At 35.6% G+C, this 19,629-nt stretch overlaps 1 protein-coding gene across 1 annotated transcript; it reads right to left on the bottom strand.

Moving 5' to 3' along the window:
* Positions 1-389: 389 nt before the first annotated feature.
* LOC107798594 (ribulose bisphosphate carboxylase/oxygenase activase 2, chloroplastic) lies at positions 390-4,079 on the bottom strand. The gene is given in 7 exon segments (NM_001325649.1): positions 390-660; positions 753-1,061; positions 1,157-1,629; positions 2,189-2,274; positions 2,370-2,475; positions 2,584-2,912; positions 4,013-4,079. Coding segments are annotated over 6 exon segments (1,320 nt in total). The 5' UTR covers positions 4,058-4,079; the 3' UTR covers positions 390-660; positions 753-780.
* Between the last annotated feature and the right edge of the window lie 15,550 nt (positions 4,080-19,629).

The following is a 19,629-nucleotide window of genomic DNA, read 5'->3' on the forward strand; positions in this document are numbered from 1 at the left end:
TTAACGGTGTGGGGTATCAGAGGCTGTTACCCGTGGCCAACTCAAAGGGGCTGAAGTTCGACGCACCTTCATTGCCTGCTGATCTATCCAGTGATTTTCTGATGGGATAGTTCTGTCGTTGTGACCACAATATCGCATTACCATGGTAGCTGCCTTGTTGGTAAATTGGTTGATAGGACCCTTGTAGTTCGGCCCTTCCCCAAATTCCGCGCATAGCGGGAGCTTAGTGCACCAGACTGTCCTTTTGATAAATGTATCCACTCTTCAATTACTATTGACATATTATCTTATACTTGCAGGTGAGAGAATTACACTGGTTTTACTTTGCAGATCATAGCCATTTGAGTACCAAGGGAGTCAATTACATAAAGTCTAACATAAAGCAAATCTTGAAATTCAAAATCAAGAACTTGATTACAGAAGAATTACAAAAACTGAAACAAAAGATTATTTGGAGTTTGTACTCCCTTATGAATGGAACACAACTGACTTCATAAATTACAAACTTCTAGCCACATTCTATAGCTACCCTCACAAAATGCCTCAAAAAGTTGAAAATATTAATTTCATCGTCACTCCTGGAAGTTGAACCAAGTTTTTGAGTACTTGAATCAGTAGAGACTTCAGCAACATGACAATTAGATTGTTGTCCTTTCTTCCCTGCATCCATACATTAATGCAATTTTTTAAAAAAATCTTCTTCTAACTTCAAACTTATTATAAATTAAAGCTTTTCAAATAGGAAATGCAACCTCTTGTTTAGACTTGAGATTGATGGCATTAGAAGTTTCCAGTGTTGATGGCATCGGCATTTGCATCTCCAAGTGCTGCCTCTTTAAGATATGTTTCAGCCAACTGAACTCTCTTCACGTTTTCTTGCTCTTGAACAAGCATGTTACCATACTCAAGGAGCTTCTCAACAGTCATTTTTGGTTGCTCAAAAGTTGGGGGTCCGTCGAAAGAGTTCAGAAGTTTGTCCCCAATAGCTTCAATTCCAGTGCCTGAAACCCATTTCCTCACCTCATCATCGTATACTCGTGCCCTCAGAGCACCAAAGAAGTCTGTATCAGAACAAAAAGATACACATTAGTTATCATCAACAGGCTCTATTTTACTTTCAGAAAAGTGCAATATTTTGAGTTCTGAGTGTCTGTACCAATAGATTGTCCAGGGAAGGTATCGACAATCTTTATAACGGCTTCCTCAGGCACGTTGTCGGTCCTGAAAATACCCTTGCAAACACCAATTCTATCTTCCCTAGTTGGTGCCCAATAGAACTTCTCCATACGACCATCACGGATAAGAGGAGCATACAATGTGGAGAAGTCGTTACCAGTGACAATAATGGGGACTCTGGCGTTCTCTTGCTTGTTGTACATACCGGGGAGCTGGACGTTTGTCGGGTTATCAGCAATGTTCATGAGAGTGGCATTCACCATCTGGTTGTTGACAGTGTATTGGGTAGTTCCACCCATTCTACCAGCTCCTGCATCGAGATCGTTGATGAAGAGGCAACACATGTTTCCTTTCCTGATGATTTCTGCTGCCTCTCTGTACCTTTGCCTAATCAATTTTGCAGGCTCTCCTGCATTTCCACTTTCCAATTCTCCGGCACTCATCATAATAGGGCTGCAAGTTTTATAGTACAAGCATAGTGAGCAAGAGACCGTTTGGCTTAACTGATTAAAAATAGCTAATAGGCATATAGTGCTGAAGTTGATTTTATAAATAAGCAGTTACGTATTCGGATGGTCCCGCTTATGGGGTCAAATCAATACGTTCTAAGAAGAAAGATTGGAATATCAATCTCATCGATGTCATACCAAATCCCATCAATCGAATCACTTTTTCGAGAAATACGAGACATCTAAGTCATACAAGTCCCGAGGGACGGAGGAGGCTAGGTTAGCCGAAAGATGGTTATCGGTTCAAGAACGTAAGGTGTCCCTGCTTTGTCAGGGTAAGAAGGGGTAGAGAAAATGCCTCGAGCCAATGTTCGAATACCAGGCGCTACGGCGCTGAAGTAACCCATGCCATACTCCCTGGAAAAGCTCGAACGACTTTGAGCAAGAGGGTACCTGTACCCGAAACCGACACAGGTGGGATAGAACTGCTTGCAACTTATAATAAGCTACTTTGATCCTTTGACTTTCACAAAATAGTACAATATGATAAAGGAAATACTCACTTGATTCCCATCTTTCTGAAGACAAGCTCACACTGGAAAGATTTACCTTGACCTTTGCCTCCCCAGACACCCAAAATGAGTGGAACCTATAAGAAAACATACACAATATTGATTATTTTTCACCACAAAAGACAGCTTATGTCAACCTGAATATTAAGACAAGTAAATTTTTTAAACAGACCTTGATGTTGGGCAATTTCAAGAAGTTCTTGGTGATGTGAACAACAAGCTTGTCCATGAAAGAAGGAGCGATGTAGAATCCGTCCAACGTGTTGTCCATGTTGTATCTAGAGTGAAAATTTTCATTAACAATCAAACATTAGAATCAATTAGCTAGCTCTTCTCAAGTTTTCAAGAATTAGGAAACAATTTCTTATGCCCAATGGAGGACTTACTGGCGAAGACCTTGGCTGACATATTCGTAGGATTGCAAAACAGCATGGTGAGTACCAGTACCTGTTGGAGCCTGGAAAAGACTGTCAACCATACCCTTACCCCGGGCGATGTCCTGTTGATCATCGGAAAAGTCTTGAACAAGACCCTTCCATCTGTCACTATCGGTCTGTTTCTTGGGATCGGCATCTTTCTCTTCAGCTGCAATCCTCAAGCTCCTGTTTGTAACCTTGGGGCTTGAAACACCTTTTCCATACACTTTCTTCAAAGTTTTGCCAAAGAAGGCTGTGCTTGGAACTGAAGTTCCAGCAACTGAGTTGTTCAAACTCAACTGCACCAAGAATGTTCCCGTAATCAGACCCACCGAAACATATTCCTTCCGTTTCATTTTGTATAACAATATTTGATTGAGCGCAAAGTTTAAGAAAGAAAGACTTTTGGCATATAGTAAAAGCATTTTTAGAACTTGTGGTCTAAAACATGTCGTGACAATTCTATCACTACAAGAACATGTCGAAAGTCGAAGAGTTTCCAAATATAGAGAGGTGTAATTCTTTATCGAACATGCTAAAAAAGTGACATATAAAATGGAACAGAGAAAGTAGTAAAATCTTGAAGAAGGTAACCAAGGCTTCTAGTACCAGATTCTGGTTAAATTTGAAACCATAGGGGAGGTAGATCCTCCTATAGTATCCTATATTTAAAAATCAAAACACAAACACCCCCAAATATCCATCAACTTTCTTTATTTTGTTGGCCAGTTCCCTACAAGAAGGGGAGCCTTGAGGTAACCGGTAAAGTTGCTTCCATGTAACCAGGTTGTCACGGGTTCGAGCCGTGAAAACAGTCTCTTGCAAAAATGCAGGGTAAGACTGCATATAATAGACCCTTGTGGTCCGACCCTTCCCCAGACCCCGCACATAGCGGAAGCGTAGTGCACCGGGCAACCCTTTTACCCAGTTCCATACAAAATTCAATATTCTTAATTCCTTAATTAAAGAACTCACAAAAGGTTCCAAGTTCCAGTTATTTGCCCAAGAAAATTAACATAATTTAGCTACTATTCTACCCCCTAATTCTTTCACATATAATTTGACAGTATACAGCCTCAAACAAGACAATTAAAGATACAAGTTTATAGCTTAACATGGAACTAGGTATGCAGTTAGATGAATAATTCAAGATACACCAAAAAAGGAAATACTGGAATCCTAGTGAACAAAAAAGTATCATAGTTGGACTCTCCAAAATGACGCCGCACTTGTGTCGGGTCCTCCAGAAATGTTACTTTTAGAGGATCTGACACAAACCTACTTATATTCGAGTAACATAGGCATCTTTAACTATATAGAAGTATAAGACAAGAATTTATAACTAATTTTATGAAATATATTGACATGAGTAGGAGAATGATGAGAAAAAACACAGTACCGGTGCTTTGTTGGCAGCTCCAATGGTTGACACTGAGGTAGCCATTATCTTGACTACTGTGATGACAACTTGATCAAAGAAGCTAAGGATTGAGCTTTCTTGATTTGCTAAATATATTCAAAAATTGGTTGAAGAAGATAGTATGGGAAAGGATAGGCTTTATAGTAGTACTAGTTGTGACCGTAAGAAAAATTATGTGGATTTGGCTTACGATTTCTCAACGGCCACAAATTGAAGATTGGTTATCTATGTGGAGATTATGAAGGTGACTTGTAATTTTTGGCATGGGCAATCCATATTTTTATTTTTATTTTTATTTTTGCATTTTTATTTTTCTTGCTTGGCTAGGTGACTAGATTGAGTAACAACAAAATTTAGGCTTATGGCGATTGGCTACCTCTTTATTTTGAGGTTAGATTTTAAGATGTTTTTTCCTCCATAGATGTAATTGTCCCTTTTTTGAATGTTGTTTTTTTCCTACATAGATGTAATTGTCCCTTTATTGTATGTTGTTGATTTCCTCCTGGCGGATAAGGAGAACTTGAGGCTGTTATTGAATCAGTCTACCAAAAATATGCGAAATTTGGATTTCTGGCTAGTATACTTTCTGAAAAGGAACTAATTTGGGAATAAGGAACTAAAACTTGCATTTGAACAAAATTTGCAGACTAAAGTGTTCCTCATTAGTCCAAATTTATTACTCACTAGTAACTAAAAGCAATCGAAATGAGTTTGACCCGTGATGCTGCACGATCCAACCCGCTAGTTGGGAAGGGTTGGGGCATTTGCATCTATACCCGCTTTTTCTGTCACATTTTAACTTGTGCCCGCTTTGCAAAAAAAATGCAAGCGTACCCGCTTTTTCACATAACTTCAGCATACGGGGCTGAAGTAGCAAAGGCAATCACGCAAAACTTCAGCATTCTAGTAGCCGGCCCTGAAGTTCAGCTCTAGAGCTGAAGTTTTTGTGTTGTAACTGGAAACTTCAGCTCTAGAGCTGAAGTTTTTTTACCACCTATTAATATTATATACTAGAGCTGAAGTTTTTCAGTTACAACACAAAAACTTCAGCTCTAGAGCTGAAGTTTTTGTTTTTGCAACTGGCGAACGAGCTGAAGTAATTTCTCATCCTTCAATTGCAACTTCCACTCTCTTTTGATTGAAAACTACTGTTCCTTTTTATTTGTCTTTCCCAATTCGGTTTCCTTTCTAGTTTTTCTCTCCAATCAAACAAACTGATTTATGATGTGTATTCGCATGTTTCGGTCCTTTAGACTATATAATATAAAAGGGGTGGATAAATTGAAATCGGAAACTAGGCGCATATATTTTTATTCTTGAATTTTCATTGGCAGAATGAACAAATAAATAATTTTGTTACAAAATATCCAACAGACGAAACTGAATGTAAAAGGAAAGAAGAAGAAAACGAATGAGAAGAAGGAAGAGGAGAAAGAGGGCTGAAGTTGTTTAAAAAGTGGGTACAAGTTAAAAGTTTTTAAAAAAATAGGTATAAATTAAATGAGGGCGATCAAATAGGGTTCTCGTGCAATTTTTTCGGAAGGGTTGGATCAAAATTTTGTTGGCCCATTCAAGATTGAAGCTTTGGCCCAGCCCAATCAGTCTGTTGGATGTAAAAAAAAAAAAAAATTACCTCCTACAACAAAGTTTTACACCTTATTTATTATAAATAAAAATCCTTTTAATATATTATTTTCTATAGCTACCTTTTAGTTTTTATAGTAAAATAGGTATTTATGGTTACTTCCTATCATTAAGCCATTAAACACTCTCTCTAATATTTTTCTCTCTCATTCTTTATATAAAACTACCTCCTTATTAAACCCTAGCGTATGTTCTTTTCAAACTAATCAAACTAACTTTCTTCATCTTGTGCAGAATCTCAATATTGAACTTGAAAACTATAAATGTGGATGTAAAAAATCCAGTCAATAACAGTGCATACAAAATAGGAGGAAGCTGAAGATTGACCTAAAGGCTTTTTGTCACCATTATTGCCTTATAGAAGAATTCCAAATATGTACATATGGAAACAAATTTCCTACTAGCTTTTTTAAAGCTAAAAGTGAATTCTCTTGGTCGTTTTTTTCCTTGAAGTCTAATTTAAGACGACATTGCAAAGTTGGTTATGGGAGTAGGTGTCACGATCCTAAAACCGGACCCGATCGTGATGGCGCCTCTCGTGAAGACAAGGCCAGCCGATACATTCCCAATTCCCTTTTAAGTAGTTAAGATAATACAATTAAGTCTTAAACATGATAAAATCCCAAAATAAGCAGTGACAGTACAATTTGCGAAATTAAAACCAACACAATCCGACATCGGGGTGTCACCAGTCATGAGCATCTATCAATATACTACAAGTCTGAAGAGTTTACATAGTCTAATACAGAGCTAAAACAGAAAAAATAAGATAAGGGGAGAAGCTCTGGGCTGTGAACGCCGGCAGCTACCCCGTGATCTCTAAAATCTGTCGGGAGCTCTCAACCCTCGCAAGCAGGACCTGCAGCGCCTGAATCTGCACACAGGGTGCAGGGAGTAAAGTGAGTACTCCAACTTAGTGAGTGTAAGCACGTGATTTTTGCCCTATATGAGAATTACTCCCAAAAAATTCAAAAATAAAATGATTTTTCTTTGGTGTGCAATTTTGTGATATTTTGTGATATTTTGAATAATTATTTATATTTGTCTGTGCATGTTTATTTACTAAATTAATAAAAAAATACAAAAATATGTCGCATTTTGCATGTAGGATTTAATTCTACAATTGTTAGCAATTAAATTTGTTTTACAAAAATTAAAAATTACAAAAATAGGCATCGTTTGCATTTTTAGCATTTAATGTCCAAATATACAATTTTATGTTTAATTATTATTTAATTGTGCGTTAATTGTTATTGGGAGTTAATTTGCGCTTTTATAACTTAATTTAGTTCTTAGTAATAGTTTAAGTATTTTTATAATTTAGTTTTAGAAAAATAAAAGAAGAAAAGAGAGCGAGAATATAAGGAAACACAGACAGAAAAGATACGAGAAAAAATACACACATAGATAGAGAGAAAAAACGGACAGAGAATAGAAGAGAGAAAAATTCCGAAAAATATTTAAGCTTTCAAAATAAAAATAAGAGCTAAAAAATCTACTGCTTTCTTTCTTTGTTTGAAATTAGTATTAATGGTTGTTGTTTCATTTAAAACTTAAAGCTTTTGTTTTTGGGATTACTACTCCACCGGTCTGTTACTGGGTTGTTACTGTTGCTGGGCAGTTGTTGCGGTTGTACTGTTATTACTGCTGCTGATTCTCATCTTCATTTTCTTTTGCTTCCAATATCAGGTACATATCTGTAAATTCATGTCATGAAAAGCTTCAACATGGCAAGTAAATGAAGTTTGGAATTATAAGGATGTCTTCTACTCATTTAAATTTTATTAGTTTAAATTTCAGTTTGTTTCAGTTGGTTAACAAAGTAGTATGCTTGACATGAAGACTATTATCTAATCGTTTTCTTTTTAAAAGTTTGCATAAGTTTTGTAATAATATTGTCCATTTCGAAATCTCATTAGTATAGTTATATTTGAATTGTCAAAATAGGGAATATGACATAAAAATGGGCCATTGATTACATCCCGTAACATTGTTAGCTAAATGTAAAGTAGAATAGAAATATCAAGAAAACTACATTCTAACCTCTGTTGTTGAATAAGGTTAAAATGATGTTGATTGTATTTTTTCATATATGGTAAGATAACGGGTATATGTATAACCATAAGAAAGGTGAATTGATTAGCTTGTTACGACGTTAAAATATTATGAATGGTTCCGACGAATTGATTAGCTTGTTACGACGTTAAAATATTATGAATGGTTCCGACGAACAACTACGTTGTATATAAAGCAATTTTATTGAATCAGTTTGTAATATTTCTTTTTTCTTATCAACTTGACTCTTATCTTCCATTGCAAACATTAACCAAACCATTATAACTTTGGACTAAAAACAAGTAGATGAGAAGGAGATATAATTTCTTCGAAAACTATTAGTTTGTTTATCAAATTAATTCTCTTTCCTAGTTTTATATGCAATTCATTTTTTGGGTATGCATATATTGTATTTACGGAAAAATGGTATTATTAATCCCACGTTTATTTTTACCCTTTTAAATTTGAATGGCTTGGAGAAATATAATTCTTACGCAAAAAATATAATTTGCGGTTAACATTCAACAATTTATGGAAAATCTATACTACTATTAAGAATATTTTGCGTGATTAGGGATGCGTTCGCGTAACCTGATTATATTTCTAAAAGCAATTCGGATTATGCGTTCGCACAACTTCGAACGAACATTTAATAAAAAGGGGGCTCTTCGGAGAATATCAATATTAATTTCATATAACTCGAGATGTGCGGTTCAATATTTAATTATACAAGAGTGACGAACGTTCTTAATTTTATTTTTAGCACAATTTCGAACTTAAGTCTTCTTTTTTTTTTATATAATAAAAAATTTCGAAAAAAAAAATAATTATTATTATATTATCAATATCATTGTGTATACGTACGCGTGACACGATTTTTCACGTTAAAAATATATAATATATAAAACGAATACACGTACGCGTGATTCGATTCGAAGAAGGGTCTTTAATTATAAACAATCTAAATAGAAGCGGTAACAATAAAATCATGCAATAAAAATGTATTTAACAAATCAAAATAATCAAGCCGAATATAACAGTTGAGCGACCGTGCTAGAACCACGGAACTCGGGAATGCCTAGCACCTTCTCCCGGGTTAACTGAATTCCTTATCCGGATTTCTGGTTCGCAGAATAATAAACAGAGTCATATTCTCCTCGATTCAGGGATTAAAATTGGTGACTTGGGACGCCTTAAAATTCCCAGGTGGCGACTCTGAAACAAACAAACAAATCCCGTTTCGACTGTCCTTTAATTGGAGAAAACTCCCTTGCACCCTCGCGGGGGCGGAAAAAGGAGGTGCGACAGCTCTGGCGACTCTGCTGGGGAAATACCCAGAACCACTGGTTCAGGGTTCAAGAATTTGAGCTTAAAATAATTGTTATAGTTGGCTTTATTTATTATCTGATTTTTTTTACATGATATATGCCCAATGTGCTAAATGACACTTTTACCGCTTTAATATTATTTGAATTATGAATATATACAACTGCTACGAAACCTCCTTCTTTCTGAGTCTTCTAAATTTATGGTGCACACGTGCGCGTGGCCCACCTTTCTGTTAGAAGTCATACCAAATAAGACGAAGTTGGGACAAGTAACTAGGCCGGGCAGACTTTCGTGCTCCCGGTACGTTGCCCCCATTTCGGCTCAAGCTGTCCACTTGGGTGAGCCAGGGCTAGAACAATATACCTCAGGTTTTTTCACTTAGAATAACTCAGCTTCATGTCAGATCCCTAGTAGGAACGTTTGTTTGCATCACGTGCATTTGACTTTGGAGGCTCAACACAGGGGTTGAGTCTGTCTAGAACAGGTATACCAAAAATGAAAATGACCATCCTGATGCATCTTACTTGCTCCTACTTGCGCATTTATTTGATTTGTACTTGTGTGCTGACTGACTTTTGAATATCAGGAATAATATTTTAAAATTGAAAAAAAAGAAATAGCGGTTAAGGAATTGATTGTTTATTTTTGAAAAAAAAAACAATGCCCAAATAACTGTCAAAACTCTGCCGAAATTTTGAGAAAATGAAAAAAAAATGTTTTATTAGTTTGTTTTATTAAAAGCAAAGGAAAAATAGAAAGAAAAAAAAAAGAGTCATTGTTCTGTCTTGTTTTTAAAAAAACAAATTAGAAAAAAAAAATAGTTTGTCTTGCCATAAAAAAAAATGAAAATGAAAAAGAGTCTTGTTTTAAAATGAGTTTTTATTTATTTATTTGTTTAGATACCAAAATAAAAATAACTAATAAAATAAAAAGAGTCGCGTCGAAAGTGGTTTTATTATTTGTTGCAAATATGTATATATATAAAAATCCAAAAAGTTGTTCTTTATTTCCAACAAATGTATATATATCTTTATTTGTTGCAAAAATATTTGTCGTGCCAAAAGTCTAGAAAAGTTTTTTTTTAGACTCTCAATTTTCAAAACAAAAATAATCCAAAAAAAAATTTTCCGTTATTGACTTCTTTAGAAAGTCTTTTTAATTATTAAAAAATATATATATATATAATAAAATAAAACAAATTCGAAAATATTTTCCTTCTTCTTTAAAAATTGAAAAGAAAATTCAAAATTCAAAAAAATATTTTCTTTCTTCTTAGAATAAGAAAAAAAAATATCTTCCTTTTACTTTTGAAATTCTCAAAGTTCAAATCAAAAGAAAAGGAATTCTTAGAAGTCTTTATTTCAAAAAGAAAATCAATCAAAAATCCAAAAAAAAAGATATATACTTCATTTCTTCTTTTAAAGCAGTTCTTTTACAAATTCAAAAAAAAAATTAAAATTAGTTTATTTACTTTATTCACGACCTGCCCGAACTACGCGGGTTTGATTCTCACCGGATGTGAGATACGTAGGCAACCCTCATCGGGTCCAACCCCCATTTTTGCTAAAATAGCCAAAAATCAATAAATAAATAAAAACATGTCAAAATTTTAATTTTTTTCATAAATAAGTCGGGCAGTGTCCAGCCTCCACTTTTTGCTAAAACAAAATAGCCAAAAAAAAAATATGTCAAATTTTAGTTTTGTCATAAAGAAGTCGGGTGACGCTGTTTTATCAAGACATAGCCGAATGTTCCCGAAAGGGACACTGGAAGGCTGACTTTGCATAAACAGCCACCTTTGGGTCATTTTTTAAAATTTGGTTCAGTTGACCCCCACAGCCTTAAAAAAGCTTCATCCCCGAGGCGCTGAAGGGCCGTGTTGCACCACCTGGTTTTTATTGTAATTTGAAAAAAAAAACAAAGAGTCAAAGGTCAGGTGAATATTTTTTTTTAGTAAAAAATAAGCCGAGCTAGCTTCGACAGTGTCTTAAACCGTTCTTGCCGAAATAGCCTTAGAGTATCTTTCAGTTGTCGAAAGGCTATTTTCGTAAAAGAATGGACAAGTTTTTAAAGTGTCATAAAATAATCCTCTCCGGCCTCAAAATTTGGAAGGGGCCACATTTGCAAAAATAGCCGTTTGATTGCATTTGTCAAAAGGGGAAAGGAAGCTGGCCGTTTGTTTTTGAGTTTGTAAATCTTTTGATTAAAATATGTGGGTTGTTTGATTTTCGAGTTTGTAGGTCATCTTCAAACCATTGAAACCCAGTTTATTTTAATATGAAAATTGAAAAAAAATGATTAGTATTGTTCATCTTTTATTTGTCCGAACTACGCAAGGTCTGATTCATGCGGGGTCATGATACGTAGACAATCTCCATAAGATTCGACCACAACAAAAAATGAGAAAAAAAAATCGAAAAAAAAGAAAAGAGAAAATGAAGAAAAAAAATGAAAAAAAAGATGTTGTTAATAATGGGGACTAACTGAGTCCATTCTAACCTGTTTTGTTTTGAATCGCAAAGAAAGAAGGTGGTTGGTTTGTGGTAAGCCGGAAATACAAGACCCAGAAGCACACTTTGCGGGGATCAGGCATGATAACAGAAGCACTCGAATCCTATTGGGACTTGTTGACTAAGGTTGATGATATCGAAGTTGGAAATGGGCTGGACAATACTGATGCAAAGCTCAGTGGCTAAAGATGTCAATTTCGATAAAGTGGGAGGACGCTCCGTTCCTTGGTTAGCAAAAGAGAAGCTTGTGGTGGCTTATTTTGTTGTCATTTCTGTTGTCCGGATTATTCTTAGGGTTGTAATCCGAATATTGTCTTGTGTCAAACCTTCTTATCTTTCCAGTTTGTCATATCAGTTTGTTTAAGTTTTGTCGAGGTTGTGTTAGGATTTTATTCTGGTTGTTTTGTTTGTTTTATTATTCAAACCATTTCACCGGTAGTCTAATACAAAAGCCGGTCTTTTATTGTTTCCAATCATCTTTTGTTTTTCTTTTGTTCAATGCTGATTCTAGGGACATGACATGCGCACACAGTTTGGGTCTAGTCTTAAAAGTTAATTATAAAACTCCGGAAAGGTGATCAGACCATTTAAAGGAAATAAGAACGGTGTGAGATTATTTGAAGCCCGGGTCAGGTGGAATTAGGGCAAGTAAAACACAAAGAAAACCGTTAAATGCAAGATTCGCCGATTTGGCATGAGGGTCGTTCATGAGAGTGAAAGTGTCGCCCAGCAGTGCTTTAGAAAGGACAAATGAAAAGTAAGTGTTTAACATAATTGTCAAGGCCAGCACCGTCGGAAGAGACTATAAATCTATGTTCAATTGTGTTGCTTGCACTTGGCATGTTTTGAAGACTGGAATGACGAAGGCATTTTGTTCTGCTACCTAAACACTTTATCCTTCGTTACCCCTTTTGAGCCTTATTTTATTTTCTTTCATACCCCTCGTTCGAAATCAATAGCAATGACTAGGAAATACGAGCCTGGAAGGTAAATAAAAAATCAACAAAAAAAAATAATAATAAAAAAAACGAAAGATGAGAGAAAAATGATAACAAAAAACAAAAGAAAGTCAGAAGAAAACAGAGGAATTGGGAACTACGTTTGACCTGATTCCTCAAAGAGGATACGTAGGCGCTTCACGGCTCGGTCATAGGGTGCATAGTATGCATAATGTGCATGGTATGCATGGTGTAATAAATAAAAAAAAAATTTAATAAATAATCCCCAAGCAAGAAACTGGGGCAAGAGTTGCGCTTGTTATAAACAAATATGATTTCGAAGGTTGTAATTTTGAACCCCAAATTGATTTGTTTTTTAGCCTTTAATACCCTTTCTTTCTAAGCCTATCCAAAAAACCCACATTACGGTCCAAAAAAAGACCTTCTGATCAGTCTGCAAAAGATGCCAAGTCAGACAAATGACAGTCTTACCGGTGAACATAACACTCTGTTCCACAACAGAAAGGACTCTAATCTCCAACAGAGAGAGTCATACCGGCAACACTCCAAATCCCCAGCTGGAAAGTGATATAAATGAGAGAGTCTTATCGGTGAAAATCTTCACGGACATCATAAGGCGATGAAAGATGAGAGAAAAACCAAAATGAGAGAGACTTGATGGTGAAAACCTTTTGGGCACTACAAGTCGAATAAGATTGGGAATCAGATGGAGGATAGTCAAGGGAAGATCTTGAAAGACGATTGACGACGGAGGATAGGCCACATATGCATGTCATGACCATTAGAGTCGGTGTCTGCGTTTGATAGGTTTTTATTTATAATTTCTTTTGTTAAAGAGTCATCTTTTTCCTTTGTCTTTTATTCTGTTCCTTTTTATATTTCTCCTTTCATAGAAAATTCCCTAGTAAAGTCTGTTTGGTCAGAACCAGTGGGAAATGACTTCAAAATAGGCCATCAGCTTTCCAATTATGCAAGATGAGATATGGCTAGTACATCCAAGTGGTATAGTCAGCAAGGAACGAACACAAGGCCAGTGTCAAGAAAGATATCCCCAGCAAAAGGGAATTGACAAAAGGATTGACGAGTGTCAAGAGGGATATCCTTGCCAAAATCAGAGGTTATTAAAACCTCAAGGCCAAGGCCCGTGGACAAACAAGGAGAGCAATAAGCATGACTTGGAAAATTCATGCGAGACTAAAAGGTCAGAAAAATGCAAGTCTCCGAGCCATGCCACGAAAGAAGAGGGATATCCCTAGCAGAAAAGGATTATCCTCAGCAAATAATATCGTCCCTTGTGGAATGCAGAGCAAGGAAGGAGAAAGGGGAAAGCCATCCCAAGTAGGAGTATCACAACCAACCACCGCGTTTTAAACTAACAAATTTTGTTTAATTTGAAACAGGTAAAGGAAATGGCATTGATGTCGGAAATGCATGCCACAAGAAAGATTGTCAAACTGGGGCAGAAAATTTTCTATGGAAAATCAGGTACCCATTTGGGGAAGAATAAAAATAGCACCAAGGAAGTGGTCTTTGAACCAGGGTTGCCCCCAACATAATAAGTTTCCAATGGAGGAAGTTATCCCCAACAGACAGAATAAAGGGATGACACTTGTGCTCAGAAAAGCAAAGAGCCATTATCATCCCCAGCAGCTTCCAATAGAATGAAGCATCGATTTGAAGGGATAAAATTCCCCAGCAGCGTTATCCTCAACAACGTTATCCCAAGAAGATAACACTTTTATCCCCAGCAGTGTTGAAAAAAAAAACCAAAAACAAATTTGAAGGAGGGGAAGAAAGGAGACTCCCACAGTGGTATTATTCCCAGCAAGCAAGAACAAAGCAACGCAAAGGAAGGAGAAAAGAAAAGAAGAAATTACGAAGGTAAGTTTCTCAAATCATTGATCTTTACTACATTTTTCTCCTAGGATAAAAAGTCCTAGTCTGATGAATTTACCTCCCGATACAATCTTGGTCCGATGAAATTTTTCTCCCAAGATAAGATATCAAATCTTAGTCGGATGAATCTTTCTCCTAAGATCACAACAAAATGGACCTAGTCTGATGATTTATCTCCTAGAGTCAAAATCTTGGTCTGATGAAATTGTTCTCCCAAGATAAAATCTTAGTCGGATGAATCTTTCTCCTAAGATCACAACAAAATGGACCTAGTCTGACGATTTATCTCCTAGAGTCAAAATCTTGGTCTGATGAAATTGTTCTCCCAAGATAAAATCTTAGTCGGATGAATCTTTCTCCTAAGATCACAACAAAATGGACCTAGTCTGACGATTTATCTCCTAGAGTTAAAATCTTGGTCTGATGAAATTGTTCTCCCAAGATAAAATCTTAGTCGGATGAATCTTTCTCCTAAGATCACAACAAATGGACCTAGTCTGACGATTTATCTCCTAGAGTCAAAATCTTGGTCTGATGAAATTGTTCTCCCAAGATAAAATCTTAGTCGGATGAATCTTTCTCCTAAGATCACAACAAATGGACCTAGTCTGACGATTTATCTCCTAGAGTCAAAATCTTGGTCTGATGAAATTGTTCTCCCAAGATAAAATCTTAGTCGGATGAATCTTTCTCCTAAGATCACAACAAATGGACCTAGTCTGACGATTTATCTCCTAGAGTCAAAATCTTGGTCTGATGAAATTGTTCTCCCAAGATAAAATCTTAGTCGGATGAATCTTTCTCCTAAGATCACAACAAAATGGACCTAGTCTGACGATTTATCTCCTAGAGTCAAAATCTTGGTCTGATGAAATTTTTCTCCCAAGATAAAATCTTAGTCGGATGAATCTTTCTCCTAAGATCACAACAAAATGGATCTAGTCTGACGATTTATCTCCTAGAGTCACAATCTTGGTCTGATGAAATTTTTCTCCCAAGATAAGATATCAAATCTTAGTCCGATGAATCTTTCTCCTAAGATAAGATATCAAATCCTAGTTTGATGAATTTTCTCCTAGGATAATTTGAAAAAAAGAAGAAGTTTGAATTTGAAAAAAAGAAGAAGTTGTTGAAGTCAGGAGCCCCCCCTGAAGAATAGAATGGCGATTTAGTGTTTGAAATCTTGCCAACCTAAAGAAAGGAATGACGATGTATGGTTTGAAGTCAGGAGCCCTCCTGAAGAGAGGAATGACGATTATTTTCAAAGTTGTTGTCAGGAGCCCGCCTGAAGAGAGGAAAGGCGTTTTTTAAAAAAAATTGTTGAAATCTTGCCAACCTAAAGAAAGGAATGGCAATGTATTGATTGAAGTCAGGAGCCCGCCTGAAGAGAGGAATGGCGATTATTTTCAAAGTTGTTGTTGAAGTCAGGAGCCCGCCTGAAGAGAAGAATGGCGATTTATTTTCAAAATTGTTGTTGAAGTCAGGAGCCCGCCTGAAGAAAGGAAAGGCATTTATTTTAAAAGTTGTGTATTTGAAGTCAGGAGCCCGCCTGAAGAGAGGAATGACGCTTATTTTTAAAAGTTGTTGTTGATGTTGGGAGCCCGCCCAGATAACAGAGGCATACATTTTAGTCTTTACATTTCAGTTGATGAAGTTGGGAGCCCGCCCATAGAACAGAGGCATACATTCAGTCTTTACATTTCAAGCATTGAAGTTGGGAGCCCGCCCATAAAACAGAGGCATACATTCAGTCTTTACATTTCAAGCATTGAAGTTGGGAGCCCGCCCAGATAACAGAGGCATATATTTCAGTCTTTATATTTCAAGCGTCGAAGTTGGGAGCCCGCCCAGACAACAGAGGCATACATTTCAGTCTTTACATTTCAAGCATTGAAGTTGGGAGCCCGCCCAGATAACAGAGGCATACATTTCAAGTCTTTAATTTTCAAGTATTGAAGTTGGGAGCCCGCCTAGATAACAGAGGCATACATTTCAAGATCAAGTCAGAGGACAATAAAACAGAGGGTTACAATAGGAATCCCCAGCAGGAAACAATAAAATTCCCCGGCACCAGGAAACAGAAGGTTGCAACAAGAGGTCACAGTACAAACTCAAGTACATGTGTCAAAAGAAGTAAAGCACCGAAAGAAATGCAAGCAGACAAGGAAGCAAGGCAACAAAAACAAATTGTACTTTAGCCTAGCTTCTTGTTTTTTTAAGCACGGTGTAACAAGGAGATCGGTAAGCAGTAGTAATAGCATGCAACAACAGTAACATTGCAGTCCAACGGTAGTCCCAGCTACCAAAATTTCTCGAACTACATTGACCTGATTCCTGTTTAGCCCAGGATATGTAGGAAACCTTTGAAGCAAAGGTTCGGTCAAATCTTTTTCAAAAAATGCTTCAACGGAGTACTCGGATGGGCAAAAATCGCTCGCTTTATCTTTGCACGAAAACCCTTCGTGCCTCCGGGCAAAGACGGGCAGCTGTAAGCACGTGATTTTTGCCCTATATGAGAATTACTCCCAAAAAATTCAAAAATAAAATGATTTTTCTTTGGTGTGCAATTTTGTGATATTTTGTGATATTTTGAATAATTATTTATATTTGTCTGTGCATGTTTATTTGCTAAATTAATAAAAAATACAAAAATATGTCGCATTTTGCATGTAGGATTTAATTCTACAATTGTTAGCAATTAAATTTGTTTTACAAAAATTAAAAATTACAAAAATAGGCATCGTTTGCATTTTTAGCATTTAATGTCCAAATATACAATTTTATGCTTAATTATTATTTAATTGTGCGTTAATTGTTATTGGGAGTTAATTTGCGCTTTTATAACTTAATTTAGTTCTTAGTAATAGTTTAAGTATTTTTATAATTTAGTTTTAGAAAAATAAAAGAAGAAAAGAGAGCGAGAATATAAGGAAACACAGACAGAAAAGATACGAGAAAAAATACACACACAGATAGAGAAAAAAAACGGACAGAGAATAGAAGAGAGAAAAATTCCGAAAAATATTTAAGCTTTCAAAATAAAAATAAGAGCTAAAAAATCTACTGCTTTCTTTCTTTGTTTGAAATTAGTATTAATGGTTGTTGTTTCATTTAAAACTTAAAGCTTTTATTTTTGGGATTACTACTCCACCGGTCTGTTACTGGGTTGTTACTGTTGCTGGGCAGTTGTTGCGGTTGTACTGTTATTACTGCTGCTGATTCTCATCTTCATTTTCTTTTGCTTCCAATATCAGGTACATATCTGTAAATTCATGTCATGAAAAGCTTCAACATGACAAGTAAATGAAGTTTGGAATTATAAGGATGTCTTCTACTCATTTAAATTTTATTAGTTTAAATTTCAGTTTGTTTCAGTTGGTTAACAAAGTAGTATGCTTGACATGAAGACTATTATCTAATCGTTTTCTTTTTAAAAGTTTGCATAAATTTTGTAATAATATTGTCCATTTCGAAATCTCATTAGTATAGTTATATTTGAATTGTCAAAATAGGGAATATGACATAAAAATGGGCCATTGATTACATCCCGTAACATTGTTAGCTAAATGTAAAGTAGAATAGAAATATCAAGAAAACTACATTCTAACCTCTGTTGTTGAATAAGGTTAAAATGATGTTGATTGTATTTTTTCATATATGGTAAGATAACGGGTATATGTATAACCATAAGAAAGGTGAATTGATTAGCTTGTTACGACGTTAAAATATTATGAATGGTTCCGACGAACAACTACGTTGTATATAAAGCAATTTTATTGAATCAGTTTGTAATATTTCTTTTTTCTTATCAACTTGACTCTTATCTTCCATTGCAAACATTAACCAAACCATTATAACTTTGGACTAAAAACAAGTAGATGAGAAGGAGATATAATTTCTTCGAAAACTATTAGTTTGTTTATCAAATTAATTCTCTTTCCTAGTTTTATATGCAATTCATTTTTTGGGTATGCATATATTGTATTTACGGAAAAATGGTATTATTAATCCCACGTTTATTTTTACCCTTTTAAATTTGAATGGCTTGGAGAAATATAATTCTTACCCAAAAAATATAATTTGCGGTTAACATTCAACAATTTATGGAAAATCTATACTACTATTAAGAATATTTTGCGTGATTAGGGATGCGTTCGCGTAACCTGATTATATTTCTAAAAGCAATTCGGATTATGCGTTCGCGCAACTTCGAACGAACATTTAATAAAAAGGGGGCTCTTCGGAGAATATCAATATTAATTTCATATAACTCGAGATGTGCGGTTCAATATTTAATTATACAAGAGCGACGAACGTTCTTAATTTTATTTTTAGCACAATTTCGAACTTAAGTCTTCTTTTTTTATATAATAAAAAATTTTCGAAAAAAAATAATAATTATTATATTATCAATATCATTGTGTATACGTACGCGTGACACGATTTTTCACGTTAAAAAATATATAATATATAAAACGAATACACGTACGCGTGATTCGATTCGAAGAAGGGTCTTTAATTATAAACAATCTAAATAGAAGCGGTAACAATAAAATCATGCAATAAAAATGTATTTAACAAATCAAAATAATCAAGCCGAATATAACAGTTGAGCGACCGTGCTAGAACCACGGAACTCGGGAATGCCTAGCACCTTCTCCCGGATTAACAGAATTCCTTATCCGGATTTCTGGTTCGCAGAATAATAAACAGAGTCATATTCTCCTCGATTCAGGGATTAAAATTGGTGACTTGGGACGCCTTAAAATTCCCAGGTGGCGACTCTGAAACAAACAAACAAATCCCGTTTCGACTGTCCTTTAATTGGAGAAAACTCCCTTGCACCTTCGCGGGGGCGGAAAAAGGAGGTGCGAAAGTGAGTAATAGTAATAAATGCAGACTGAGTAATAGGAAATCACGTAAAGCACATTATAGGGTATAAGGAAGCAGTAAAAGCTAGTAAAAGTAATAAAATAGTGAAAATATGCAAAGTCACTTTAGTTCAGTTTAAGTTTCTTAAAACAGTTAAGCAAGTAAAAGGCAGACAACTAAAAAGGTAAACACATAAAGAACCGCCCCTCGGGCACAATACTAATAGAATCAGCCCCTCGGGCAACACATGGAACAATACCAGCCCCTCAGGCTCTATCTCATATCACAATGGGTACCCGCGCTTACTGGGGGTGTGCAGACTCCTGGAGGG

Source organism: Nicotiana tabacum, chromosome 5, assembly GCF_000715075.1.
Source record: "Nicotiana tabacum cultivar K326 chromosome 5, ASM71507v2, whole genome shotgun sequence".
Classification (NCBI taxonomy): domain Eukaryota; kingdom Viridiplantae; phylum Streptophyta; class Magnoliopsida; order Solanales; family Solanaceae; genus Nicotiana; species Nicotiana tabacum.